At 42.0% G+C, this 27,609-nt stretch overlaps 2 protein-coding genes across 3 annotated transcripts in view; one reads left to right on the top strand and one right to left on the bottom strand.

Moving 5' to 3' along the window:
• The window catches only part of LOC136870294 (uncharacterized), a 124,960-nt gene that overhangs the window by 87,093 nt on the left and 10,258 nt on the right, over positions 1 to 27,609 (bottom strand). Inside the window, exon 3 of the mRNA XM_068227129.1 lies at positions 14,478 to 14,754. Within this exon, the coding sequence (XP_068083230.1) occupies positions 14,478 to 14,754 (277 nt within the window). The remainder of the gene's footprint in view (positions 1 to 14,477; positions 14,755 to 27,609) is intronic.
• The window catches only part of LOC136866603 (synaptotagmin-5), a 147,959-nt gene continuing 138,183 nt past the window's right edge, over positions 17,834 to 27,609 (top strand). For both annotated transcript variants that reach the window (XM_067143729.2, XM_067143721.2), the window contains exon 1: positions 17,834 to 17,924. The gene's annotated coding sequence lies outside the window, so the exon portion shown is untranslated. The remainder of the gene's footprint in view (positions 17,925 to 27,609) is intronic.

The raw sequence follows: 27,609 nt of genomic DNA, 5'->3' as shown, positions 1-27,609 counted from the left end.
GCCAAAAATGGGTGGAGATGGTCTCCCAGCAGCTCAACATACCGCGTACCATTCAAAGTCTCTTCCACAACAACTAGGGGGCCCATTCCATACAAGAAAAATGCACCCCAGACCATAACAGAGACACCAGCGACCTGGACCACACCTTCGAGGCAGGCGGGATCCATCGCTCCATGTGGTCTGCGCCATACACGGTGCCTCCCATCGGCATGGTGCAGTTGAAATCGTGATTCGTCCGACCATATCACGTTACGCCATTGTTCCAGTGCCCATCCCTGGTGACTGGCGACAAATGCGCGTCGTTGTGCCCGATGACTTTGAGTTAACAGTGGCACCCGTGTGCGGCGCCGGCTCCCATACCCCATAGAACCCATGTTCCTATTGTCCACTGGGAAACGTGTCTATTACAGCCTGCGTTGAATTGAGCCGAGATTTGTTGCACGGTTGCCCGTCTGTCACTATTGACAATCCGTCTCAGATGTCGCCGGTCACGGTCATCGAGGGTGGCTGGACGGCCGGTCGTTCGTCTGTTGTGGAAGGTGACACCCGAATTCAACCACTCACGATACACCCTGGACACGGTTGATCGTGTGAAGCCGAATTCCCGCACCACTTCCGAAATCGCACTTCCCATCCGTCGGGCACCGACCACCGTACCCCGTTCGAACGGTGTCAGCTCACGACGACGTTCCATGTTACACCTGTCGCATGCACAGCCACTGCTCACAAGGTTCCCTATACAACTGCCGCTAGCACAGGGGGCGTGAGGTGCGCATCAACACACCTGCGCATCAGTGCTCCTCTATCCCATCACATTTGCTCAATCAGTGTATATTTCCAGCACCGTTGGAAGGAACTTGACTTCGAAGACAGAATATGTTATATACTTCTGTCACTATAATTATGGCCAGTAATAACCATTTTGATAGTGATATGTTTTGCACGGAATGCTTTCGGTTTACTTTTATCTTTTGATATTTTAAGATTATTTTCTAACTAACCTCTTTAAAATATTTTTGGAGTGTTCAATTAGTAAATGTGGTAGTGGTGGTGATTACTGTTTTAAGAGAAAACAAAACTGGACAACCTCCTGGATTGTCATTAATAAGAGGGAAAACGGAAGAGATCCGACAGTTCGAAGAATGAATGTATCGGTAAGGAAAAGGGCCATGAAGGGCGTAAAAATGAGACTCCCTACGCCTGGGAAACCTAATACCGTCAGGGTCGGAAAAGCACAAAAGTTGTCCAAGGTAGTTCGATAAGAAAGATAAGGGTGAAAAGCCTGACACAAGTGAAAGCAATGCCAGACTCAGCTCGGGGAACCGCGGTCGCCAACCTATTCTCCCAAGTTGGAGAGTCCCTAGTCCCCATTTTAGTTGCATCTTAAGACAGCCAGGAGACATTGTGGATGTTATTCTACCGCCCCCGCCCACAGGAAGTACAGAGAGTAGAAAAAATAAGCAATAAAATGCCGTGTATTAATATACCTACTATTTCTCCTACTAATTCGAACTCGTAGAACATCCTTCTTTAACTAATAACATAATCAATTCTACTGTATAGTAAAACTGTTGGTGGCAAAGTATACCGTTATCTTATATCCTGATTTACTAACGTTTTCCTTATTTTCTAATTAACCCTTCCACGTTGGAGAATTGGAAACATTCATACGAAAGCAGCATTATTTATTCTGGGTGATTTCCAACAAAAGAGTAGTGTTACGAAAATGGTGCATAGTTTGTGCTGGGAAGACTTGGAAGAAAGGAGACAAGCTGCACGACTAAGCGCTCTGTTCCGAGCTGTCGGTGGAGAGGTGACGTGGAATGGCATTAGTAGTTTGAGTGGTATTTTTAAAAGTAGCAAACATCACAATATGAAGATAAAGTTGGAATTCAAGAGGACAAGTTGGGGCAAATATTCGTTTCTAAGAGGAGAGTTAGGGACTGGAATAATTCGCCAACTGGGATGACGTGTGAACGTAACCAAAAATGACGTACTAGATTTAAGTTCTTAGGCTATCCCATGTACATTCTTACTACTCTCATTTAAGGCTATAGACTATTGAAATGGCGTATGGCTTTTAGTGCCGGGAGTGTCACAGGACATGTTCGGCTCGCCAGGTGCAGGTCTTTCGATTTGACTCCCGTAGGCGACCTGCGCGTCACGATGAGGATGAAATGATGATGAAGACGACACATACACCCAGCCCCCGTGCCAGAGAAATTAACCAATGGTGATTAAAATTCTCGACCCTGCTGGGAATCGAACCCGGGACCCCTGTGACCAAAGGCCAGCACGCTAACCATTTAGCCATGGAGTCGGACTATAGACTATTCGTAGAAATAGACTACATAGTAACATCGATTTTAGTACACTCAGATCGTAACATACTAGATAATTTATTTTAGCCTTATATTTGAATAAGTTTTCCTTTAAGCTAGTTGTAGATATATTCTTTAGGTTATAAGTTGACATTTTTTTGTTATTATCCACTCTCTATTTATCCTATAATTTTTCATCAGTAGTAACCTTAATTAATTGTATTATTTTAATTCCTTATCTGACTTATATATCTCAATAACAGAAGTTGATTACAATGATATCTTAGATGAATACTGTAAAATTTTTTTTTTTTTTTTTTTTTTTTTTTGCTATTTGCTTTACGTCGCACTGACACAGATAGGTCTTATGGCGACGATGGGATAGGAAAGGTCTAGGAGTTAGAAGGAAGCGGCCGTGGCCTTAATTATGGTACAGCCTCGGCATTTGCCTGGTGTGAAAATGGAAAACCACGGAAAACCATCTTCAAGGCTGCCGACAGTGGGACTCTAACCCACTATCTCCCGATTACTGGATACTGGCCGCACTTAAGCGACTGCAGCTATCGAGCTCGGTAATACTGTAAAAATAAAAAATTGTATGTGGTTAAGTGTAAGAGAGGGCCAAGAGCCCTAACTTCGCCACTTAATAAAGACACAAATAAATAAATAAATAAATAAATTTCCAAATTCTTTGAAATTATTCGAGAAAAGAGTAGGTAAACAACTGTTAGGCAATCTGCCATCTGGGCAACTGTCCTAAATACAGATCATTGGTGATTGATTGTGATTTGTGTGAAGTTTTGCAGTTGGTGGCCCACCCAGCGCTTCTCAGCCTAGCAAATAAGGATCACAGGAATTTGAATGTTTTAGATAATACGGTAAAAGTAAATCTTTTAAGAAGACAGTACATATTGAAGGATTAATTAGATATATATACGCCAGATTTTATTTAGGAAGGCACTTATTTTTCGAATGGTTATTTATACAATTTTACAAACATGCTGAATTTTCATGCTTATTGCATCTGTTTATGGCTACATAGGTCACAAGAGGAAGTGGTGAAGAAGTAAAGAGCTGAATGACGTCTACGTGCCATATAATGACGTAATATTCTGTTCGATGTGCATCCTGTGTATTCGATTGCCTGTGACTGCGCAGTGTTTATTCGGCAGCTTCTGGCTTTGTGGGTCACATTTACTTTAGGCTGTAGCTGTGTAGCCTTATCGTTCAAGTGTTTAGAATCTCAAATGTTAAATGATTCAAACATCGGTGTGGAATGGAGGGGGCATTTTGTTAAGTCACGAATGGGAAATGATCTCATCAAAAATTATTCATATTCATAACAACTCGCTTCACTAGTGTTCTATGCTAATAATTTGGAAAGATATACGTAAGTGACCTGTAAGTGGAATAGACCGAAAACAAGCTTCATAAAAAGGAGTGATTGAAATTTATTAAGCGACCGTCCTTTAAGAAAGAATTTAGCAGTCATAAGCTTTACGTGATTGTTGATATCGAGAACTCCAGTTTTATTCGGATTCCGCACAAGAGGAACGTCGCTTTTTATTCCAAAATTCGTATTTGCTTTCGTTGGATTTCGAACCGCGGCCGTCTTGGTGAGAAGTCAGTGACAATGCCACTCGCCCGTCTTCTTTTCCTTTTTTGGCTAGTGGCTTTACGTCGCACCGACACAGATAGGTCTTATGGCGACGATGAGATAAGAAAGGCCTAGGAGTTGGAAGGAAGCGGCCGTGGCCTTAATTAATGTACAGCCCCAGCATTTACCTGGTGTGAAAATGGGAAACCACGGAAAACCATCTGCAGGGTTGCCGACAGTCGGATTCGAACCCGCTATCTCCCGGATGCAAGCTCACAGCCGCCCGCCCCTAACCGCACGACCAACTCGCCCGGTTTTCTTTTCCTAATTCAACTGCCGATCTGTTATCGGATGTTTGTTTCACATGGCAGTCTTCTCTTTGTTTACTGCAGTTCGAACAGTTCACTGGATGAAATCTGAAACCACGTTCTTAACACTTATAGCCACGAAATCCAACGTTTCGTATGTACACGTCTACCTGTCATTTTCCCCAGAAGTATTACTTGAAGGAACCCTTATTCCTCAGGATGTCTCATCACATGCCCAGGGATTCACGTTCTCGCTTTTTACTGTTTTACCGTTGTACGCCTTTTCTTATTCTTTTCAGTAATTAGTCTGTGCAGCCGTATGCTCGTTCACCTGTTTCGGCGCGATGTACACAACGACCTCTGTGACAGTGATCATTTCCTCAATGTTTTTACTTTGTTGAAACATAAATCCATCAGGGTACCTCCCTGATAGATTCTAAATCGTGCTAATTGTTCAAAGTTCACATCACTAGCTGTCGTTAACGACTTGAACAGAGCGAGCGTACTCGATGATAACTTATAACAGGCATCGTCAATCGAGAGCGAAATGCCTTCGGAGGCAGTTTGCTCCCCGATCTCGAGGAACGAGAGCAGTTTAGCGAGCAAGTAGGGGAAGTGCATGACGTAGTACGTACTGAAGGCCAGTGGCGCAAGTACAGTACAGCCACGGTATGCAACCCGCCTGACTGCTGCTCTCTTGTCACGTGACAAACACCCGTCCCGAGCGGAGCAAGTAACACCGACTCTCTAGAGCAACTAGGTGATGACGTCTGATTTATAACAAACAAGTTATTCTTGCTACTGCTGAGGAGCCCATTCAATCTTTTTCTGGGACTCTTTGACAAAAACTCGTTACTTGGTGAAAGGAAGAAATTGCAGTAGCTATAAAAGAGTGACGTCGCGCTCATAAACGCCAACGTAGGCAGCCTACTGTGGCCAACATGGTAACATTTAAGAATCTCCGTGCTAAGGCGGTTACTATGTAATCATTTAGCAAGTCAAATCGCAGATGTTTCGTTCCGTGAATTACCATTCCGATTTTCTTGCTGCCAAGCGAGAGGCAGAACGTAATCATCTATGTTTTATTACTCACACTTCAGAAGATTATAAGGTGCCGTTAACGGAGTAAACTCCATAGCGCTTTGGTGCCTTGCAGGACACGGCTCCCCGACCAGATAATGACCTTAACCACCTGCTGAAACACTCGAACAAGGGTAGCCTATTATATCTTCTAGAGGTGTTCAACCGAATCTGGGCACAGGGCGAGTTTCCGTCACAGTAGCGAGAAGGGATAGTAATTCCTCTCCTCAAGCCAGACAAAAATCACAAGTATGCAGGAAGTTACAGACCTATTTGTCTCTCAAACTGTTTGAGAGGATGGCGACTTGTGTGTTGTTTAGAGAAAGGAGATATTTTGTCCGAGGACCAGTGTGGTTTTCGAGCTGCTCACTGACAACTTGATACGCCTGGAGAGTTCTGTCTAGGACGCTTTTTTTTTCCGGAAACAACATTTGGTCGCTGTTTCCTTCGATTTAAAAAAGGCCTAGGGCACCACATGGCGATATGGCATCATTTCAGCCCTGCATCAGTGGAAATTCCAAGACAACATGCTTGTTTTTATTGCAAATTTTTGACCCTCAATCTGCTCCATGTTCGGGTAGGGAGAGCACATTCACAGTATCATGCTCAGAAAAATGGAGTCCCTGAGGGATCGATTCTCAGAGTCACTATGTTCGTGATTGCCATAAAAGCTATTATTGCTGCTGCTGCTGCTTCATCAGTGATACCGTCACTGTATGTGGACGATTATAGCTCACAAAATATGGTAGTCGCAGAGCAACAATTACAGAAAACTATCAGGAGAGTGGAACAGTGGACCTTAGAACATGGCTTTTGGTTTTCAACTGATAAGACCTGCGTTGTCCACTTCTGCCGGATGCGCACTCTCCACCCCCATCCTGAGATATATTTAGGAGAGGTCGCTCTTTCTGTAGGAGGCACGTACAGGTGTCTTGGACTCCTTTTTTGGTAGTAAACTATCGTGGGAGCTGCACATGCGCCAATTAAGTCAAATGCGCTAAAAAACTAAACATTTTGAAGTTTCTTAGTGGCACTACGTAGGACAGTGCAGCATATGGATCATCAAGGAAAAGCGTTCTTGTTAAACTGAATAGCATCCACCACAGCGGAGTTAGGTTGGCAACGGAAACGTTCCGTACAAGTCCAATTGCTAACCTGCTCGCTAAATCTGGTGTGCCACCTTTGCACCTGAGGCGCCAGCAAACGCTGTTGCCCTACTGTATGCTGCGCATTTGCGGCAGGTACCATTTCACCCAAGATATCCCTGCGTATTCCATAATGAAAACAGTCGATTGTATGCCGCTTATCCACGAGCAACGCAGCCGGTCGGCATACTCTTCGATAGCATTTACAAACTGTATGATGTACCTTCAGTTCCAGGCAAGGTACCTCAGTGGTTAGTACAACGACCTGAAATCATCGTGGATCTGCACGGACCCGCCCATTTATCGGAGGCTCTTTATGTTCGTTGTTAAACGGTATCCAGGGTCGGTAGTTATTTATACGGATGGTTCGAGGGCAGAAGCGAAAGTAAGCTGTGCACTCATCGATCATAATAAGAGTTTTATTTTTCTTCTACCTGAAACCTGTAGCGTATACACAACCGAAGCTCTGCGGTACGCACTGTCTAGTGAATGTCGGCACTTTCTGCTGTGTACTGACCCCTTGAGCTCGTTACAGTCTATCGATATATGTTCACCCCGGCACCCTCTGGTGCAGCGGATCCAGGACCTGCTGGTGGAATTGTGGAGGGTTAGCACCAGAATTACGTTTCTGTGGTTCCCAAGCCACCCGGGTGTAGCGATCAACGAGTTAGCTGATAGGGAGGCGGTCACGTTGCACCCGTTGCCCAATCAGTGATAAGGTAAATCCGGGACAGATGCCGCCCCGGTAGAGATGCCGCATACACTGTAGCTGAGGGTTCCCATCGTTACAGATAGATGGCAATATGTGTGGTTTTTCAGTTTCTAAGGAAGAACTACTGTCTGCGAGTGTGACGAAATTTGCTCGTATATTACGCCAATTATAGCCGATATCATGAGGCGAGTACATGTTTCCTCCTGACAAAGTTTTTGCATGTGTTAATTTATTGTATATTAAGTTGGTTTCAAATGCTTAAATCAGACGTTTTTAGTACAGTAGACGTCAGAAACATAACTGTAGTTGAGAGTAAGCTAATTTTGGGCCATGATAGCCTTGAGGTATGAAAACAGGAGGGTGCGGCGTCTCTCCCTGATAGTTGGGAGAGTTGCCGCACAACAATCCGGCTGAGATGCCTCATTGCTATCAGATTCTACAAGCGATCTGGACACATTCAATACTATTCAGAGTGTACCGGTATTTTATTCGAATATTTTATCGTCTCACGATTCTTGATATACATAATCTATTTTTATTAATTTCATTGGTAACATTATTTTATTATATAAAATTATATTATTTTCAGCAATAAAAATTTGCGACATGCCTGCTCAGTATAAAAGTAAGGGCACTGTTAAAAGACCTCAATGGACACAGGAAAATTTAAGAGAGGCTGTTAAAAGACTGAAAGCCAAGGAAATACTGAACAGGGAGGCAGAATGATACTACAGAATTCCGGAACGAACACTGAAACTTAGAATGCAGTCACGAAATCTGGAAAAGGGCTCTCTGGGTCCAGCAGGTATAGCTACTTCAATAATCACCGAAGTCAAAATGATATTCAAAAAAGGATGACTGTATCCAGTGTTTGAGTTACAAACACTGACTGCATGAATCTTGCTCTACATATAACGACTGTTGCATCAAAATTGCTAGAGAACAAAGTTTTAAGAAACAATCTGTAAAAACTTGTAAGAGGATAAACATCAGTTTTTGATTCAAGAATCCTGCCTTAGACATGTTTCCAAATTACTGTGTCAGGACAGAATTATATTCATTATGATTTTGTTGTTTCCTTTATATAACACGAGGGTCCCGTGGTGTAGGGATAGCGTGCCTGCCTCTCGCCCGGAGGCTCCGGTTTTTTCTCTCGACCTGAGGGCTGGTTCGAGGTCCATTCAGCCTACTTGATTGGAATTGAGAATCTATCTGATGGTGACATGGTGGCCCCGGTCCCGGAAGCCCAGAATAACGGCCGGGAGGATGCGTCGTGCTGACCACACGGCTCCTCGTAATCTGCAGGCCTTCGGGCTGAGCAGCGGTCGCTGTGCAGGCCAGAGCCCTTTCAAGGGTGTTAAGTGCCGTGGGGTTTTATATAACACAGTGAAGAAACCATTGCACATGCACATTTATAGTAAATCGAAATTAAAATATGATTAATTTAATGTTGTAAATTATCAGATAGATTTTTTCCATTGAATGATTGTATTATGTGGATATAATTGTCTTGTAGTACGTTCTAGTGTTGAAGAAATTTGCTTAAATTTGATTTTGTCATTAATTTTTTACTTGCGGCATCTCTCCCGACAAAGTCGGCATCTATACCGGGATCCAGGGAGAGACGCCGCAGATGCAACAATTCCTTTGTTCCCTCCTTTCTCCCATTTACTTTCAATTGCCAATATTTTGCTCATCCCTGATCAAATGTACATGTTTTCAAATTATGCTCGATGAATTTGCAACAATTTTTAAAGTAAATATACCAAGATATAACAAAAGACATAAAAAGTGCTGCAACTCTCCCGGAATTACCCTATTCGTTCTCTGGTGAGACATTAGGTAATGTCCCATTGGGAGCTGGAATGGTAGGCCATTCCTCTCTCCAATAAGCTGAGAACGATTCAAAGACCAACGAAGGTATGGAAGACTTCCCTTCGGAACTCTAAACAGTGGTATTGTGTCTTCTCCAGATCGGCTGTAGTATAGCAACGCACTCTTCCTGAAGGGAGAAGGACCCCCCCCCCCCCCCCAGTGTGTACTTGCGATGGTCATCGGATCAGACCGATCTGCACCGTAGTCTAAAACTTCCGAGTACCATCTCCCTCATCATTCTACGAGATGACGAGCAATCAGTAGACCTCGTCATTTTATGAGGGCTAGTGGCCTGTTTTATCATACTTTAAGTTAAGGTCCTAACTGTTTTACATTTTTCCTTTATTATTAACTACGCTTTTATTCTATTGACTGTGTTTTTATCTATCTTTGTGTATTTTTATGTATTTTTAAGTTTTTCACTGGAATAAAATAAATTATTTTACCTCTAGTCATTTTGTAGGAAAATACAGCATTGCGAATTAGGTCCACTGGTTATTTTCAATTCATCACAAATTTCTTAATAATTATCATTTTTTAAATCCTATTCAATGGTTACATTTTAAATTTCAATCTATTGTTTCATTTCGTTTCAGCTCGTGCAGACATCTTTAAACACCAATCATCATCATCATCATCATCATCATCATCATCATCATCATCATCATTTTAATGCGGCCCACGCTATCAGCAAGTTTGAAGGCCCCTGCCATAATAGGTTACCCTTTTTGAGGCAGCAAAGTTGATAACATTCTATGAGCGGAAATTTAGTTAACGAAAATATGGTAATTCTGTCATAAGCTGGCTTACTTTTAAGTACACCTTTAGCAGGTGCTGGCGCCCCTCTCCCCGCCTACGCATCTGATAGTAATGCGGCTGCAACAACGGCAGTTAACTGCAGACAGTGTATTTAGCACTGAGAACGATACCGGTGTCTGTCAACGTTTCCTGCGAGTGGAAAATTGAAGAGAGAATATGATCCGATTATTTTTCTCATGCCGTAAATTAGTGATCAAGGTAGTAGTGAACAGTAAAATATATAATAATAAGAATAATCATATGGCCTCGGCTACCGTGTGCAGGTATTTTGATGTGACACCATTTAGTGTGCCTGCCTGTTAATTTCAACATTTCATTTTATTCTACCAGATGGCAGAGAAACGAGAATTCTGGGGTAACCTACATCTGAGTTTTAAATAAATGTCTTAGAGATATTTTATATTCCGATATCATAAGACATAAACATCGTTTGTGGATTAGTGACAGTTTTGGCCTCCGGAACGCAAGGTCATGGGTTCAAGAGGTAAAAGAATTTTTGAAGGGCGAAAAGAAGACCATTCGGTACTCCGTGTTGTACGATGTCGGCATGTCAGAGATCTCTGGTGACACACTTGGTCTTTATCCGATACAATTAATGTAAACCCAAAGCAAAGCAAAGTTATCTCCGTGCAGGCCCTGAAGGCCCTTGGAGGGGTGGAAGGTAAAGGCTTGTACCTCGGTGCTTGATGGGGTAGAGTGGTTAGCTCTACGCCCGGCTGCCTTTGCCCGCAGGAATTAACCTGGTACTCATTTTTGGTGTAGGCTGAGTGAACTTCAGAGCCATGTGCACGTCCGGAAGTGGAAATCTCGTTTCTTAAATGTTTTTCGACTTCCTGATGGGGATTTGAACCCACGTCCTCCCGGGCGAACCAAGCACGCCTTTACTTCCTCGGCGAGGCAGTCCCTAATGTAAACCGAGGTTGTACAAATTGTAAACATAAAAAATGGATTTCCGTGGTTTCCTATATTCACACCAGAGATATGATTTACTCTGCCATTACATTGCCTGTTAAATTGTGTAAAATTAAAATGCGTGCATACGATCTTCTTCTCCTCTCCTGGCCTGGGTCTCACTAATGTGCATTAAGCCCTGTTTTATGGCCGGATGATGTCCTTCCTGACGCCAACCCTATGTGGAGAGATGTATTCACTATTACGTGTTTCTAGTAGTGCATTATATTGTGTTTAGGTGAAGACCAGAGCCCCCGAGCTAGGGAAATTAACCAAACGTGGTTACGATTCCCGGGCCGGCCGGAATCGAACCCGCGGCCCTACTAACCGAAGGCCAGTACGCTGACCATTCAGCCAGGAGACTGGCGCCTGCACACGATTATCGTTATAATAATTATAATAGTATTATTATCATTGTACGGCATTGTGTTGAATGGACTTATTTTCGTCCATCAATAATCTTGGGATCTGGAGTCCGACACTTTACCACTGATCCATAGAGGGAGCTATTACGTTAAATTGTGCCACGATCTAAAAGTTTCCTTCCTGGAATACATCATCCATAAACAAAATTCCATCACTTACCATTCTGTCAGTTACAACACACAAAACACGCTCTATATTACATTTTGAGCACAGTGAGCAATTATTTATTTTCCAATGCTCTAAAGATGATATAGTAATAATAATAATAATAATAATAATAATAATAATAATAATAATAATAATATTAATAAATGTTCCAGGGTATTCTGTGGAACGCACAGGTGAAAGAAGGTGCGGGCTGGAATTGGTCTATCTACGGTAGTCAAAGATTAATTTAAAACTTCAAAATAAAGGTTATATTTCTTTTCAGATCTTAAATTTTAACAAAACTCTTCACTTGGTGAAAAAACAAGATTTCAGGTACAGAGCAATTTTGGTACAAAGAGAAAAGCCAAGAATTGGTAATTTACAATTTTGAGCTTCAAGCTCATAATTTACAAAGTTCCCAACATCGGTAATGTCGCGTTTAGTTAGATAGACAAGGAGAGAGATCTCCCAAAACAAGAGCACTTTGCTCCAACGGTTACAAGTTACGGCCTTCCAAAGGCACCACTGAATATTGCACAAATACCTATTACATTACCAGAAAAGAGCTTACATGCTCTACAAATTCTACCATGGAGACTGCGCTCCCAAACACTTACGGCCTACTCAAGGCAACTTTTACCGTCGCATAATACTTTACAATTTCTGGCCTCTCTAGGCACAACCTACATTTGACAAGACTGTAGCAGTTGGATTTAAGAAACAATACAGTGGTATCGAGTACCCATTCTACCGGGCCTTCAATAACTGGCCCAAAAATCAAAATGTATGCAGACGAACACTTGCACTCCTCAAAATCAGAAATTAAAACCCTACTTGGACTTGTGGCCCGACGATGCAGAGGCTAACCCCAAACTACTGAGGTGACTAGATGGACAAGTTCATTTACAATTTACAAGAGAAAAGCAGTTACAAAATCGTAGTCACCTCAAGATGAATTATTGAAAAGGAATTCGGGAGGGTTACTTACGCATTCTTTATCCCCGATTTACAGTTTAAGTCCGCAGGACTTACATGAAATTTTACATGAGAAGGAAGAAAGTTTACATTTTAGGAAACTGACTGTTATATAATTAAAGACTAGAACCTTCCCCTAGAGTTCAGCTTGCGGAGATAAATACAGAGATGGAAAAGTGGTGGCCATTACCTGGGCTGGTGTTCTGCCTGCCAAAGTTGAGGACCCCAGCCTCCTCTCTTAACACACACACACTCAGTAATACGACGATCAATAAGACAAGTTAGCTCGAAAAGGCGTCAGCTTTTATACCCGAGAGGAAGGTTCGAGAAGGCTCTGAACTAAATCCGGACTCACCCTCTTATTGTTATTGGATAGTCGAAAAGTTACAAGAAGCCTATGATTGGCTGAAAAATAAATACACAATATTTCTGATTGGTCAAAAACCAACGCTGGCGCGATGAGTAAGAAGTGTTGCAAAACCTTGAAGTATCAAAAATAAGGAAAGTCAATTCAATTCAGAAAACCTATAAATACAAAATTTCTTTGAATTTCTAGTTATTCCACTTTGCACCAGAGTTCATGACATCAGTTCTTTAATAGAGAAAAGTCCGAACTTCTTGAAATAGTTGTTGCAACCTGTGACACACCAACCCCCCCCCCCAAAAAAAATCCAGTCAGTTTAGGAAACTTTAAAACAACACATTACTCTATCACTTTAGTAGTGACATCTTTTGACCAACGTCCCAACTTCTTGCACTAGTTGTTTCAGTTTTAATATGATAGGTAGCGTTCTTGAAGGCACTTCATTTATATGCAAGGGGATGAGGTGTACCTCCCGGTACAATAATAATAATAATAATAATAATAATAATAATAATAATAATAATAATAATAATAATAATAATAATAATTTCACCGAGCAAGTTGGTGGTGCATTTTGGAGCGCGCGCAGCTGTGAGCTTGTATTTGGGAGATAGTGGGGTTCGAATCCCACGATCGGCAGCCCTGAAGATGGTTTTCTGTGGTTTCCCACTTTCACACCAGGTCAATACTGGGGCTGTACATTAATTAAGCCACGGCCGTTTCCTCCCCACTCCTCGCCCTTTCCTATCCCATCGTCACCATAAGACCTGTCTGTGTCGGTGCAACGTAAAGACAATTGTAAGGAAAGCAACGAAAAAATGTTTCGCATACCACTAACTATTTTTACGATTTTGGCATTGGCGTAGGTGCCGGAATTGTGCCCCACAGGAGATCATTTGCCTGTCGTTAAATATACCGTTACGAGGCGGGCGTTCCTCTTGGTGCCATTTCTTGGTGGGTGCAACATGTTTCATCTCTCTCTTGACACAGGCCAGAGCAAATTTTAGCTTACCATTCTCATCCATGACTGTGACAGTATGGGAGCTGCTGAGGTTCGAGTGGTGCTGAGTAATGACTAGAGCTTGGGTTGTAGTATCCAGTGGCAAATTATGTTCATAAACATTCAACAAAAAGCACCAAAATGTGTAGAATGGGTCAAATATGTAATAACACATATTTAATATAAACTTACCATTCTGTCAGTTACAACACACAAAAAACGCTGTATATTACATTTTGGAGTACAGTGAGCAATTATTTATTTTCCAATGTTCTTTTGGGTCATTGAAAGACGTCACTGAGGATGTTCTTAAGTGCAGAGAAACATCTTTCAACGTTCCATAAAGTAACAGGGCCAAATTTTAGAAGAGGAATATATATATTTTTTTCTTTTTGCTTTACGACGCACCGACACAGGTAGATCTTACGGCGACGATGGGATAGGAAAGGACTAGGAAGTGGAAGGAAGCGGCCGTGGCCTTAATTAAGGCACATCCCCGGCATTTGCCTGGTGTGAAAATGGGAAACCATGGAAAACCATCTTCAGGGCTGCCGACAGTGGGGCTCGAACCCACTATCTCCCGATTACTGGATACTGGCCGCACTTAAGCGACTGCAGCTATCGAGCTCGGTGAGAAGAGGAATTCTTACTGGAGAAATGTTCTCGGGTGGATCAACATTATCTCCATTTAGAATTCGGCACACACTGTGAAATGTTGAATAACCGCGGTTTCCCTTCAACATTTTTTGCAATTTACTCAATACTCGTGCACCAGTTTCCACATGCACAGCACTTAGTTTTTCAATATCATCCTCTTTGACAGCAATAGAATCTTGCAGTGGCAGTGCTGAATTTTCTAGACGTTTGATGCCTTCTGAAAGCCAGCGGAAGTTGCCGCTGATGTAGGCAATAGAGGAGACCGCTTTGGAGTCGCTTAAAGCAGTTTGTGATTTAAAAATTGATACAGGATACTCAGGCTCAAAAATATCTACAACAGTCTTTATAGCACCTAAATGCTCACTACAGAAGTTCTTCTATCCACAATCCCCACCTTGTTAACATTGGTTCCGGAGACTGGTATCTCTGGCAATTGCTATTCGTAAGATAGCACTCGTTGTGGGGCTTTTAGAAAATTTGTTTGTTGGTGTTGCTGAAATTAATCTATTCGCTTGTGGAAACTTAAGCTCTAATATCTTCGGCAACACGTTGCAGTCAATGAGCCAAGCAAGTAAATTGGAACATATTGGGATAAAGTACTTTCAGAGAAGATGCAGCTTTAAGCATATATACTGTAGCATCAGAATACATCCCTGGGAAATAGTGGGTTCGAACCTCACTGTCGGCAGCCCTAAATATGGTTTTCCGTGGTTTCCCATTTTCATACCAGGACAATGCGGGAGCTGTACCATAATTAAGGCCACGGCCGCTTCTTTCCAACTCCTAGCTCTTTCCTATCCCATCGATCCCAAAAGAACTATCTGTGTCGGTGCGAAGTAAAAAATTGTTAAAAAAGAAGAATACATCGCTAATACCTTTTTCTCTTGCATCTCAGTCGGCCATCATTCACAAATATTGCAATAGTTGATGATTTGTATAGTCCAGCTCTTTACAATAGATTAAACACAGTTTTGAGCTGCTGGCAGTTTCTAGCTTCCCTACCATTAGATTTGCTATAAATCTACCCTTATGTTGTACATAGCTTCGACATAGTAGACTTGAAGATAATTCCTACGTAGTGAAGATTGGTGAGGAACATGTTGCTTTCAGAATTTTTTCAGAAAAGGTGTGATTCAGGCACTTCAATTTCATACCATGGAATATTGGCTGCAATCATTGCACTGCACAAGTCTTTATAAAAAAGGGTTACTTAAAGATGAAGACTGCATCTGTGTTAAAAGTACAGTATTTGCTTCTGTAGACCTAATGTTTTTTATATTATTTTTTCTTTCTTTCTTCCGTGCAGAGCACTTCGTGCATGTTGTTAAAGCTGGGATTTCATGGAACCTGCGGTAAGATTGTTGCATACTTGACAGATCACTACTTCGCTATCAGTTGTTCAAGATTCGTCATGTGCAATCCATGAATTTAACTATGAAGACAGTGGAGTCCCACTGTTGCCATATTGACTCAACAGAAAACTGATGTTCATGAACGATGTTTTTCAACTGTTTAAATGAACCAAAAACCTAGCTGAGACAGTTCAAAAGAAAAGTTTAGCCGAGCGAGTTGGCCGTGCGGCTAGGGTCGCACAGCTGTGAGCTTGCATTCGGGAGATTGTGGGTTCGAACCCCACTCTCGGTAGCGCTGAAGATGGTTTTCCGTGGTTTCGCATTTTCACATCCGGCAAATCCTGGTGCTGTACCTTAATTAAGGCCACGGCCGCTTCCTTTCCACTCCTAGCCCTTCCCTGTCCCATCGTCGCCATAAGACCTATCTGTGTCGGTGCGACGTAAAGCAACTAGCATCCCAATCACCTTCGATGACAACCAGGGGTAAACATCTGTATATTTTAACCCAAAAGAAAAACAACACGATCTGTACATTTTGGGCAGTAAGGAGACGAGCTGCTCGACTAAGCGGTATGTTCCGAGCTGTCAGCGGAGAGATAACGTGGAATGATATTAGTAGAAGAATAAGCTTAAGTGGGGCTTTTAAAGGCAGGGAAGATAATAATGTGAACATAGATTTGGAATTCAAGAGGATAGGCCCTAAACTTGAGAAAACATTGATTTTTAGGAAGTGGAATTAAGGACTGGAATAATTTATCAAGGGAAAATTTTCGAGTCCGCTTCTGTGGTGTAGTGGTTAATGTGATTAGCTGCCACCCCCGGAGGCCCGGATTCGATTCCCGGCTCTGCCACGAAATTTGGAAAGTGGTACGAGGGTTGGAACGGGGTCCACTTAACCTTGGGAGGTCAACTGAGTGGAAGGGGGTTCGATTCCCACCTCAGCCATTCTGAAAGTGGTTTTCCCACTTCTCCTCCAGACAAATACCGGTATGATACCTAAGGCCACGGCCGCTTCCTTCCCTCTTCCTTGCCTATCCCTTCCAATCTCCCCATCTCTTCACAAGGCCCCTGCTCAGCATAGCAGGTGAGGCCGCCTGGGCGAGGTACTGGTCATCCTCCCCAGTTGTATCCCCCGACCCAGAGTCTGAAGCTCCAGGACACTGCCCTTGAGGCGGTAGAGGCAGGATCCCTCGCTGAGTCCGAGGGAAAAACCGACCCTGGAGGGTAAACAGAAGAAGAAGAAGAAGAAGGAAATTTTCGATACCTTTCCAAATTCTTTGAAAGAATTTAAGATGAGACTGGGTAAACAACTGATAGGGAATCTGCCACTTGGGTGGCAGCCTTAGTACAGATCAATGATGATTGATATTGATCGACAAGCAAGCTTTCGAGTCCGCCTCTGTAGTGTAGTGGTTAGTGTGATTAGCTGCCACCCCCCGGAGGCCCGGATTCGATTCCCGGCTCTGCCACGAAATTTGGAAAGTGGTACGAGGGCTGGAACGGGGTCCATTTAGCCTTGGGAGGTCAACTGAATTGATATCAAGATCACAGCCACGTGATCTCCAGTTTGACGTGGAATCCGAACCACTAGAATTTGACTTATCTTTCCATTGGTCAGGATTCGAATCGTGGACGTCTTGGTGCGGAGCCAAGTGGCAGTGCCACTGGGGAAACACGCCTACATGTTTTTACGCATACCCGGCATTCGCCTGAATTTAGTGAGGAGAATCAAGGATATCTGCTTTCAGGATAGCTAGGACTGAGATTTGACTCGCTTCCAGAATTATTGTCAGCTGAGTTACATGAAAGTAATCCCTGTTCTATTCTCTCAAACTAATCTTAAATTTGAGGCAGATCCGGAATGGAACCCAGGTCAACCACATGGAAAACAAGATGCTGAGATGCTATAAACACTTCTAATATTTTGCGAAAAATCAGCGGTGCTGATTGACATCTGATTCACGTTGAAGGACCTAGTGACATTCATTCCATACTAAACAGGATTATGTAAATTGTACGTCGGAAGTTCCGTTATATTGAACAGTTTAATAGCAGGTGGTGCAAGCCACATGGCTGTTATCTAGCGGTAGACTGCTGTTGTAATCAACATCGGAAGTGCGGACCGGCAGTCAGTCGAGTGTTCCCTCAGGACATACACAGACATACTGTAGTGCGGTCAACAGCATTCATCAACAGTAAGTTACGACACTAATTATCCTGACTTCAGCTACATTTATTTCTGCAGAAAGCTTGTTATTTTTCTGTTTACTTACAACAATATGCATGAAACATAGTTCTCAAATACGCAGCTATGTATGTATTCACTGAAAGTTAAAAGGAAAAGTCTTTTAATAGAAAATTCACCAGTGCGGGAAAAAATGACCACGTAAATTATAATACAAGCGAAAAAGATCTTGTAAATAATGTGTCAAGTACTGTACTGGATGGGATACATGCAACTTTCCAGAAAATTCTGAAACCTTAGATTGCTCAGTTTTTATATATTTTTTAAATGTACACCTGTTCCAAGGTTCGTAGTTACACAGCGCAGACACTGGTTTACAGACGGCAAAACGTAATTGACGCCAATGTACATGTTCATGTGTGAAAAGAAGTTTGAAAACTGAGAACGAATTTTTGAGGGAAGTGACTTTAAGTCTGTGTAGAAAAGAACTGTTAATTTGTTAACAATTAAATAAATAAATAAATAAATAAATAAATAAATAAATAAATAAATAAATAAATAAATAAATAAATAAATAAATGCAGAGATTCGTGCGCTGATATCATAGAATGCAAATAATGAAACTTTACAAGATGAGTTATCGTATTCATAGGGAAGAAGGAAGGCTTATCGATATGCTCTAAAGGAAACAAACGGGTATTTTCTGCGTTCTTGTTTATGCATTTCCATAACAATGTTCCGGCTCCATGGCTAAATGGTTAGTGTGGTGGCCTTTGGTCACAGGGGTCTAGGGTTCGATTCCCGACAGGGTCGGGAATTTTAACAATCATTGATTAATTTCTCTGGCATGGGGGCTGGGTGTGTGTGTCGTCTTAATGCCATACGCCATTTAATTTCCATAACAATGCTTAAAGGTTTTATTTTAATACGTAGGAACCATTCTAATGGGCCTCCGCGCAATTCACTGATTTAATCTAGATTTAAAAAATATAGAATGTTATTTCTTGTAATTGCATGTCTGTAGATACTTCGTCATCGCGGGAACCTGAAAATCCTGCAGGAGTATTTTCAAAAGAAATGTATGATGAACACTCAGGAGCAAATATTCTTGTTGTTCGATTTGGAACCCTAATGGAACTGGAATTTTAAACGTCACTGCTTTCGAATGCAAATCATCCCACATTTCTAGACGTCCAACGACGAAAGACAATAAGGTTAAAACAAATAGACTTTTCTACTTTTGTTAAACATTACAAAAGTGCATAATCAATGGTAATAATAGATGCAATAATAATGCTATGTATTTAATCACCGTCCAGTTTCCAGACGTTCTAAAAGATGCCACATTAGTGGAATGTTTTCCGGAAGCAGGGTACGGTGAGAAGACAGTGAACGAATACAGTAGCTCTTAAATATTATAGTAACTGGAGGGAGATTAAACACTGATATTATATTCATATCTACTCCCACATTAACAGAGGATATCTGAGAGCTGGAGTCTCCGTGGCTCAAACGGCAGCGCGTCGGCCTCTCACCGTTGGATATCGTGGTTCAGATCCCGGTCACTCCATGCGAGATTTGTGCTGGACAAAGCGGAGGCGGGACAGGTTTTTCTCCGGGTACTCCGGTTTTCCCTGTCATCTTTCATTCCAGAAATACTCTCCATTATCATTTCATAGCATTTACCAGTCATTAATAATCACCTTGGGAGTGGCGACCCCATTGTAATAATAGCCTATAGATGGTTCATTCATTACATCCCTGACCCGGTCAAGGACTGGAAAACAGGTTGTAGGTTTTCATTTTCATCTAAGAGTTGCGTCACTCGTAAGCTTCAAGCACTTAAACTAATTTAAAAAATAAAATTACGTCATTCAAACCATTACGCACGCTGCTCATAGAGGACGGACTCTCCATGCACATGCTTCCACCAACTCGGAGACATAAAAAAAAATTAACAATTTGTTTTACGTCGCACCGACACAGATAATTATTATGGCGACGATGCGATAGGAAAGGCATAGAAGCGGGAAGTAAATGACTGTGGTCTTAATTAAGGCACAGCCCCAGCATTTTCAGGTGAGAAAATGGGAAACCACGAAAAACTATCTTCAGGATTGTAGACAGCAAGGCTCGAACCCACTATCTATGTGACCCAAACCACGCAGTCACTCACCTTGTGTTACCCCTTGAAACCACCACCATCCATATATCTAAAGTTATGTACCCACCATAATCAAAGTTCCCTATTCGTTAGAGCGTACATGTACAGAATGGCCTACATAAGTTTTTCACAGAAGTATCTTGCGACTAGTTAAAGATAGCGACAGGCGGTTTTCACCTAGATGAATAACAATGACGTGCACACGAAGAAAGTGCAATATGTGACTCGTGCTTTAGTAAGCACAGAGACAGTGGTACGAAGTTCCGTTTTTAAATGATTTCCTGCGCATGCATACATCAATTGGTCGTTGACAGTCACATTCAGCGATGCAATTACTCCCAAAGTCAGCCTGCTAGTACAGGAGTACTGAAGTATATACGTTTCCAAATGTGGCGCTGTCAGGAGCTGTTTTTTTCCGTAGGACAAGAAGACAAGAGCTAAGTATCACCCATACCTCATTTTGATGCCATCAGGGAGAGTGAACATATTGTACAAGCCATCTCTGACATGTCAGCTTCACCATACCCTCAACGTTCAGAATATTTGCGCCTCGTTAAAAAATGTGCACACTTCAATCCCCCTTCTTCGCCAGTATTACATTTCCGACTGTGAAAGCAATCGGATCGCGGAATGTGGCTGCTAACAGACAATTCATTATGCGACAGAAATGGGTGTAGTTGATTATTAAAGTGCGGAACATACATTGCATTGCATTATTATTCACCTTAGTGACAGCTGCCTATTTTCAACTAGTCGGATGATATTCGAGGTGAAGAACTTAGGCGGCCACCCTCTCTATTTTTCAATGTGATTTTTTTATGGGACAACGTCTGCACCTGAAGGGGTGTGTGTCATGAAACACTGTGCAACACAAACAGACCTCACTATAACAGCCTACTGCTCTGTGAGTACAAACGGTATGTAGCTACTGTCCTTGACTATACCCCGCACGGCTCTACTTCTAAATTGACGTTTTGGAAGATTTTGGCTCTCTCTGGTGATTATGCGCTGAAGCATAGACATCTAACCAATCCCAAGCTGCCATTCATATCGATTTATATCGGCAGAGCACGATCTCGAAACCTAGTTGCAAACTATATTATTTATATTCACCACGTGGTTAACGTATCTCGCTCAGCGTGTATAGTATTCGGTATGGTTCGCGATCTTTTGCATTTTCCTTCAGTAATTAGTGTGTTTTTCATATTGTTGGAGGGTTCCAGTGACTCTGAGATTAGTGGAGTGTTCCCTTTGTAGGCCATAACCTCCTTCCTGTGCCAGCCATTAGCGGTGAATGATGTGTTGTTTCCTCATTCTCTTTTATTCTTAATAATGTACTTATTAGTGTCAGATGTTGTTAGTATGTGTAGTTTTGTGAATTTGTTTTCAATCCATATTCATTAGTTTTTCTGAGTACGGTATTACATTTTACAAGGGCTGTTTACCGCGCTCGTATTGCATCAGCTGTTCTCGCGGGCGTAGCGCGCTGGCAACAGAGGAAAGGCGATGCTTATTTGTTTTGCGAAACTTCAATTTAGAAATAAGGCCGTGCGGAGTATAGGTCCCACACTTGTTTGAAACACGTCCATTCTCGCTCCTCCTCTGAAGACGCTTGCGATGCGCTTAGTACAGTTTGTCTCGCTGTTGGTAGCTGATGTGTCATTTGTTTACTTATTTCAGGTATTATTTCAAAGGTGAATAGGCATCTACTTCACAAGAGATGCTAACATACTGTGTCGCTAATTCTGCGTGAAAGCTGAATCGTGAGGCTAAAAGTGCTTGTGGTGGCATTTATCTCCGTTCCTACTATTGTATACAAATTCACCAAAATATCGAACATAGAACTCATCAAGCCAAACATGATAGTGAAAGAATAATCTAGATATCTCCATCCATTCAAGAGAGAAGCACTCAACAATATAATCATAGTACGTCCGACACTCACATGACGTTCTCTGCATCGCCATCTTGTAACAACCTGGCTTCCCCAGTGCGGCCACAGCGATAGGCCGATACAAAGCGAATACTGTGTTTCATTCAGTTCATTCCATAACTTATGAATACATTTGTTTCATTCGACACGCAGCCTATGTTTCATTTCACTAGACTCGGCATGTAGACGTCACGTTAAATCTCGCGGTCGTGTCGTATAGAGAACGAATGAGATTTTTTAAACTACTGATTGTGATCTAAAGAATCTGAAGATGGCTATGTGGTTGGACGAAACAAGGCATTCTATATTCCATTAAGGTCCTTTATTCCATCTCTTCTTCAGCCACACTCCTCTACCCCACCTAGTTGGTTCGAGTGTACGAACTGCGCAGCGCTTGTGGACTTGTCTCTGTTTTGCGGCCTAGTGCCCGGAAATCGAAGTCGGGTCCTTCTGAACCGAAAGCTGAGACGCTGACTATTGAGCCAAGGAGCCGGAAAATATGTTTTATTTCATCTGCTATGTCTTAATTCTTTTAAATATTGTTTTACGACGCGCCGACACAGATAATTCTTATGGCGACGATGAGATAGGAAAGGGCTAGGAGTGGTAAGGAAGCGGCCGTAGCCTTAATTGACGTACAGTCCCAGCATTTTTCTGGTGTGAAAATGGGAAAACGGAAAACCGTCTTCAGGGCTGCTGACAGTGGGGTTCGAACCCACTATCTCTCGAATACAAGACACTGGATGCACATAAAGCACCTGCAGCTACTGAGCTCGATCTTAATTTTTTGTTGTAGTAAATTATAAGTTGTTCGCTCAGATCCATCTTGTGGAGATACGGTGAGTACTATGTCTCCTGATATGGGCTAAGCTTGCTACTTTTTCAGTGTCAGTCTCATTCTTCGCTTTGACGATATGAATGTGACTGTACCAGTAAAACCATTCCTTATGCAGCCAGCCTCTATGATGGTGTGATAGTGTCACTCATAGGGTCTGCCGGTATTTGTATCAGTGCACAGAATACAAAAAACAAATTCATGTTCGTACAGGTCATGAAGCCCTTAGAGGGGTGGAAATTAAAGGCTTCAGTTATACGTAACCTTGGCATTTGCTGGGGGAAGAGTGGTTAGCTCTATACCTGGCCGTCTTTGCCTCCATGGTTTCACCTGGTACTCATATTTGGTGTATGCTGAGTGAGCCTCAGTGCCATGTGCACCTCCGGAAGTGGAAATTTCCTGTTTTGTTTAATTTTTGAATTCCTAACGGAGAATCGAACCCAAGTCCTTCCGGAGGAATCGACCCCTTGAGCCCAGGCAGCTCCTATTTCAATGCGCTTGGCAGACTGATATTTAACAGCGCTTCCTAGTTCCGTGAGGAAAGTAATAATAAATAATATTATTGTTTTTTCCCACTAACTACTTTCTAACGGTTTTCAGAGAAGCTGAGGTGCCGGAATTTTGTCCCGCAAGATTTCTTTTACGTGTCAGTAAGTCTATTTACACGATGCTGAAGTATTTGAGCATACTGAAAAACCACCGGACTGAGCCAAGATCGAACCTGCCAAGTTGGAGTCAGAAGGCCAGCGCCTCAACCGCCTGAGCCAGTCAGCCCGGCAACGGGGAAAGCAAGGAAAAACTGCCGCTGTCTTCACCTCTAATACGCGTCTTCAGTGACACTACATTTGGCAGCTGATGGTGGATTTGTTGAGGACCAATCAGTCTTTGGTCTGAAGAAACAATCAAACAAACCAACCATGCATACATTATAAATCGGTGTACCTAACGACTAAAAAGCGTTCTCACATTTTCACTGATGAGAGGTCGATACTAAAAATATGATTCCTAACTAGTCGATCAAGTAGGGTACAAGTGCCACAAATCCCTATTTTGAGATAATTTCTATTTTTTTTTGTTTTTTTGTTTTGTTCATGTAAGCAACTTGGGGGATCATGTTTGACACGTGTGTAATGGGTGGGAAATTAGACCTATGTGTAGTTACGTCGCTGTAGCGCCAGTGTACGTATTATTGGCACACTTTTTCTTGGTGCATTTACACTCTAGTACTGAATCGGTCGACCTCGGCAATCTTCGAGATACGTAGGCTACTGGCAACCTTTGAAACACAAACTATAAATCGCTTAAGCATCGTTGTGCGGCATCTGGCGTACACTTTACGTACTAGTACTGTTGTTGTTTACACAGCAAAGCCAAACTATAGAATTCATGCTAGGAACAAGATTTGCATCGAGAAATGTTATACAATGTTATATAATGTGTATGTGACACAGTTGTTGGCTTAAGATAATAACGGTTTAGAAACTTCATATCGATCGATCATATTCTCGATTCAATTCAGATTTCATTTTCGTTCACTTGGCAGCACTGCTGGAACCGGGACAGCTCCCTCCTTACTCCTCACCCCCGTACACAAATGCATCAAGATAAAGTGTGCCGATAATAATAGTAGTTGGGTACCGCACGTCTACACTTCGTGAAAGACAAGGAGGGCAACTTTGTGTTATTGCATGTTGACTTCCTTCGAACACGACAACAAGGATGGCCGTTTGTGTATCACACAAAAAGTAAGCTCTTGACAACACGCATCACCCCTGGCGAATATCTCGTAACTCCGCGGTCACACACGGGAGGATTCGTTGTTTACAGATGCTAGGCTCGGATTCTGGTGCTTTGGCTTAGAATTTATCAATGGAACTTTTCATACTTTGTCTTATTTTATTACTTCTAGTCCCGGGGTAACTTTCTCAATCCGAGATCTAAATAATCAGTTACACATTCTGTTTAAGATATTTGTTAATAAGACAGATGTTCAATTAGGTTATAAATGTCATTATTGGTTCCGTATTAAATTAAGATTACATTTAATTTACAAGGTTTATTTCACCTACTCAATACTGTACAATAATTGCAATGTATATAAATACATTACAATATACTAACAAGGGACTAGTTTCGACCCTATATGGGTCATCATCAGCCTAACTAAGATACACTTATGGATTTAGCGAAGTTCTACGTCAGAAGTACATTGTGGAGATAAAATTTAAAAGAATGAACTGTGTATGTCATGCGATAATGTACATATAAAATGGTGGATTGATGAACTGTTATAGAAAAAATAATGTTATACTGATGAGTGACAAATAAATTTTTTTTAGGATTTACGTCAATTACAATTAGACTGTAAGAATAGTTATCATACAACGTTTACAATGATGATTAAAATATGCCCTCGTTAATGAATACTCTATAAAAAAGTTTCCGTGGTTTCCCATTTTCACACCAGGGAAATGCTGGGGCTGTACCTTAATTAAGGCCACGGCCGCTTCCTTTCCAACTCCTAGGCCTTTCCTATCCCATCGTCGCCATAAGACCAATCTGTGTCGGTGCGACGTTAAAGCCCATAGCAAAAAAAAAAAAAAAAAAAAAAAAAAAAAAAAACAACTCTATACAATTGCACTTTAGAAACGTAATACGCCGGTTGAAGGCAAAGTCCAGATGCTTCTAGTGAGTTCTAAAATTCCGAGTGCATCCTCAGGTAGAGAATTGAAAGTTGATCATTGGCGCAGAGGGTATCTGTCTTGCTTGAGGTCCAATACTTCTGATACAGAAATTAACTGTAGATATAACCATGCGACATTCTTATAATGTAATGGATTCTTCATGTAGTGTGAGAAAATTTCCCAATGCAAGTTGGAACCAATAGAACCTTGCGCGCAATGTGAACAACCTGGCGGGTAGAGTGCAACTAAGGGAATTTTTTTGCACTCTACCGGTCAGGTGTTCAATTAGGGTTAGTAATACCTGGGTCCTTGGTTACCATGTTACGCAACGATTATCCGGTACGTTCGGATAATACCCAGTTACTCATTCGTTGCAAATTTTTCAATCTACGATCTTATGATCATAAGAAAGGCGAATCAAGACCAGTTATTTTGGAAGTTTCATAACCGAGCGAGTTGATCATACATTTTGGGTCCCGTAGGTGTGAGATGTGAAGATAGTGGGTTCAACCCTTTCTATCAGCAGCGGAGTTTCCCATTTTCACACCAGGAGAGTGCTGTGGCTGTGCTGTTATTAAGACTGCAGTCACTTCCTTCCGTGTTCGAGACCTAACCTACAGTATTCCATTGTCCCCATAAGCATTGTATGAGTTGGTGCGATGTAAAACAATAAAAAGTGCTACCTTACTGAGTTACTCAAGGGAATTTACCGTTGTTTTCCTTAAAGATAATATACCTCTTCGAATTAGCCTAGTTTTATAGCCTGATGCCTTTCCTGACGCTACCCCTATGTGGACTATGGCGATGGTTTGCAGTGTGATGCATTATATAGTGTATTATTATTATTATTATTATTATTATTATTATTATTATTTAATTTTATTGTTTTTTACGTCCTACTAACTACTACAGTTTTCGGAGATGCCTAGATGTCGGAATTTTTTCCCGCAGGTGTCCTTTTACGTGCCAGTAAATCTACCGACACGGGGCAGATGTATTCGAACACCTTCAAATATCACCGGACTGGGCCAAAATTGAACCTGCCAAGTTGGAATCAGACGGTCAGCGTCTCAACAGTCTAAGCCATTCAGCCCGGCATATAGTGTATTAAGACGAACACAAACACCCAGACCCCGAGCATTAGGAATTTGTTAAAAGCTCAAGTTGGCGGGTTTCAACCCGATGGTATTAGGCGGTGCTCAAATACGTCACTCCTATGTCACGTAAAAGAATTTCACACCTCGGTGTCTCCGAGTAGATAGTGAGACGTATGACCAATAACATTATTATGATTACTATTTCATTTTCTGCTGGCCAAAACAAACACACCTGATGTTTTCCTTGCTAGGTCCATCTTACAACTGTTTTGTTTTCCATCAGCTGTATATTCGAAGAAAGGGGAAATCGTTAAAATTCGCACATTTTAGTATAAATATGGTGGACGATCCAAGATGTGATTCAAAGGAACACTATGATGTTTTAATAAAAAATATAGCTACTCCTCTCTTCACCTTTAACGTCTGAGGTCAATGTCAGAGCCGTGTGTGGTGGTACCAGCATTATAAGCCGGTAAGTATTCCCGTGCAACCTTCGCCTTTGTGTGTGTGGTGTAATATCCACCTCAGTTCCTCCTCCGTAACTGAGTGTATTTAATTACGTTAATATTAATTTAACATCCGTTCTATCTGATTCTATGGCTGAGTGGTCAGACGTATAAAACTTTAGTTCTCGAGTACCCGGGTTCGATCCCCGGCGGGTATTAAACGGTTAATTCTCTTGGCTCGGAGACTGAGTGTTTGTGTCATCTCCAACATCCCTGCAACTCATACACACAACACTATGGTATCCTCCACCACACTAACATGCAGATACACGATCCACCCTCTTCGGAGGGTCTGCCTTTGCGGCTGCTAGGTGCTACAGCCAGTGCAGGACCTTGGATTCCCTGACAATTGTACCCCTTTCTTCATGGTCTTCAACACACTTCCTCAATTTTCTTCATATCCATCCTAGCTTCTTTGAAAATCAGATGTTTCAGGTTTTTCTTCCAAACTAGATCCCAACTGCTTGAATAGAAGA

This window comes from Anabrus simplex, chromosome 1, assembly GCF_040414725.1.
Source record: "Anabrus simplex isolate iqAnaSimp1 chromosome 1, ASM4041472v1, whole genome shotgun sequence".
Lineage (NCBI taxonomy): Eukaryota > Metazoa > Arthropoda > Insecta > Orthoptera > Tettigoniidae > Anabrus > Anabrus simplex.
The sequence above is the reverse complement of the archived record's forward strand: the minus strand, read 5'-3'. Positions and strand labels throughout refer to the sequence as shown.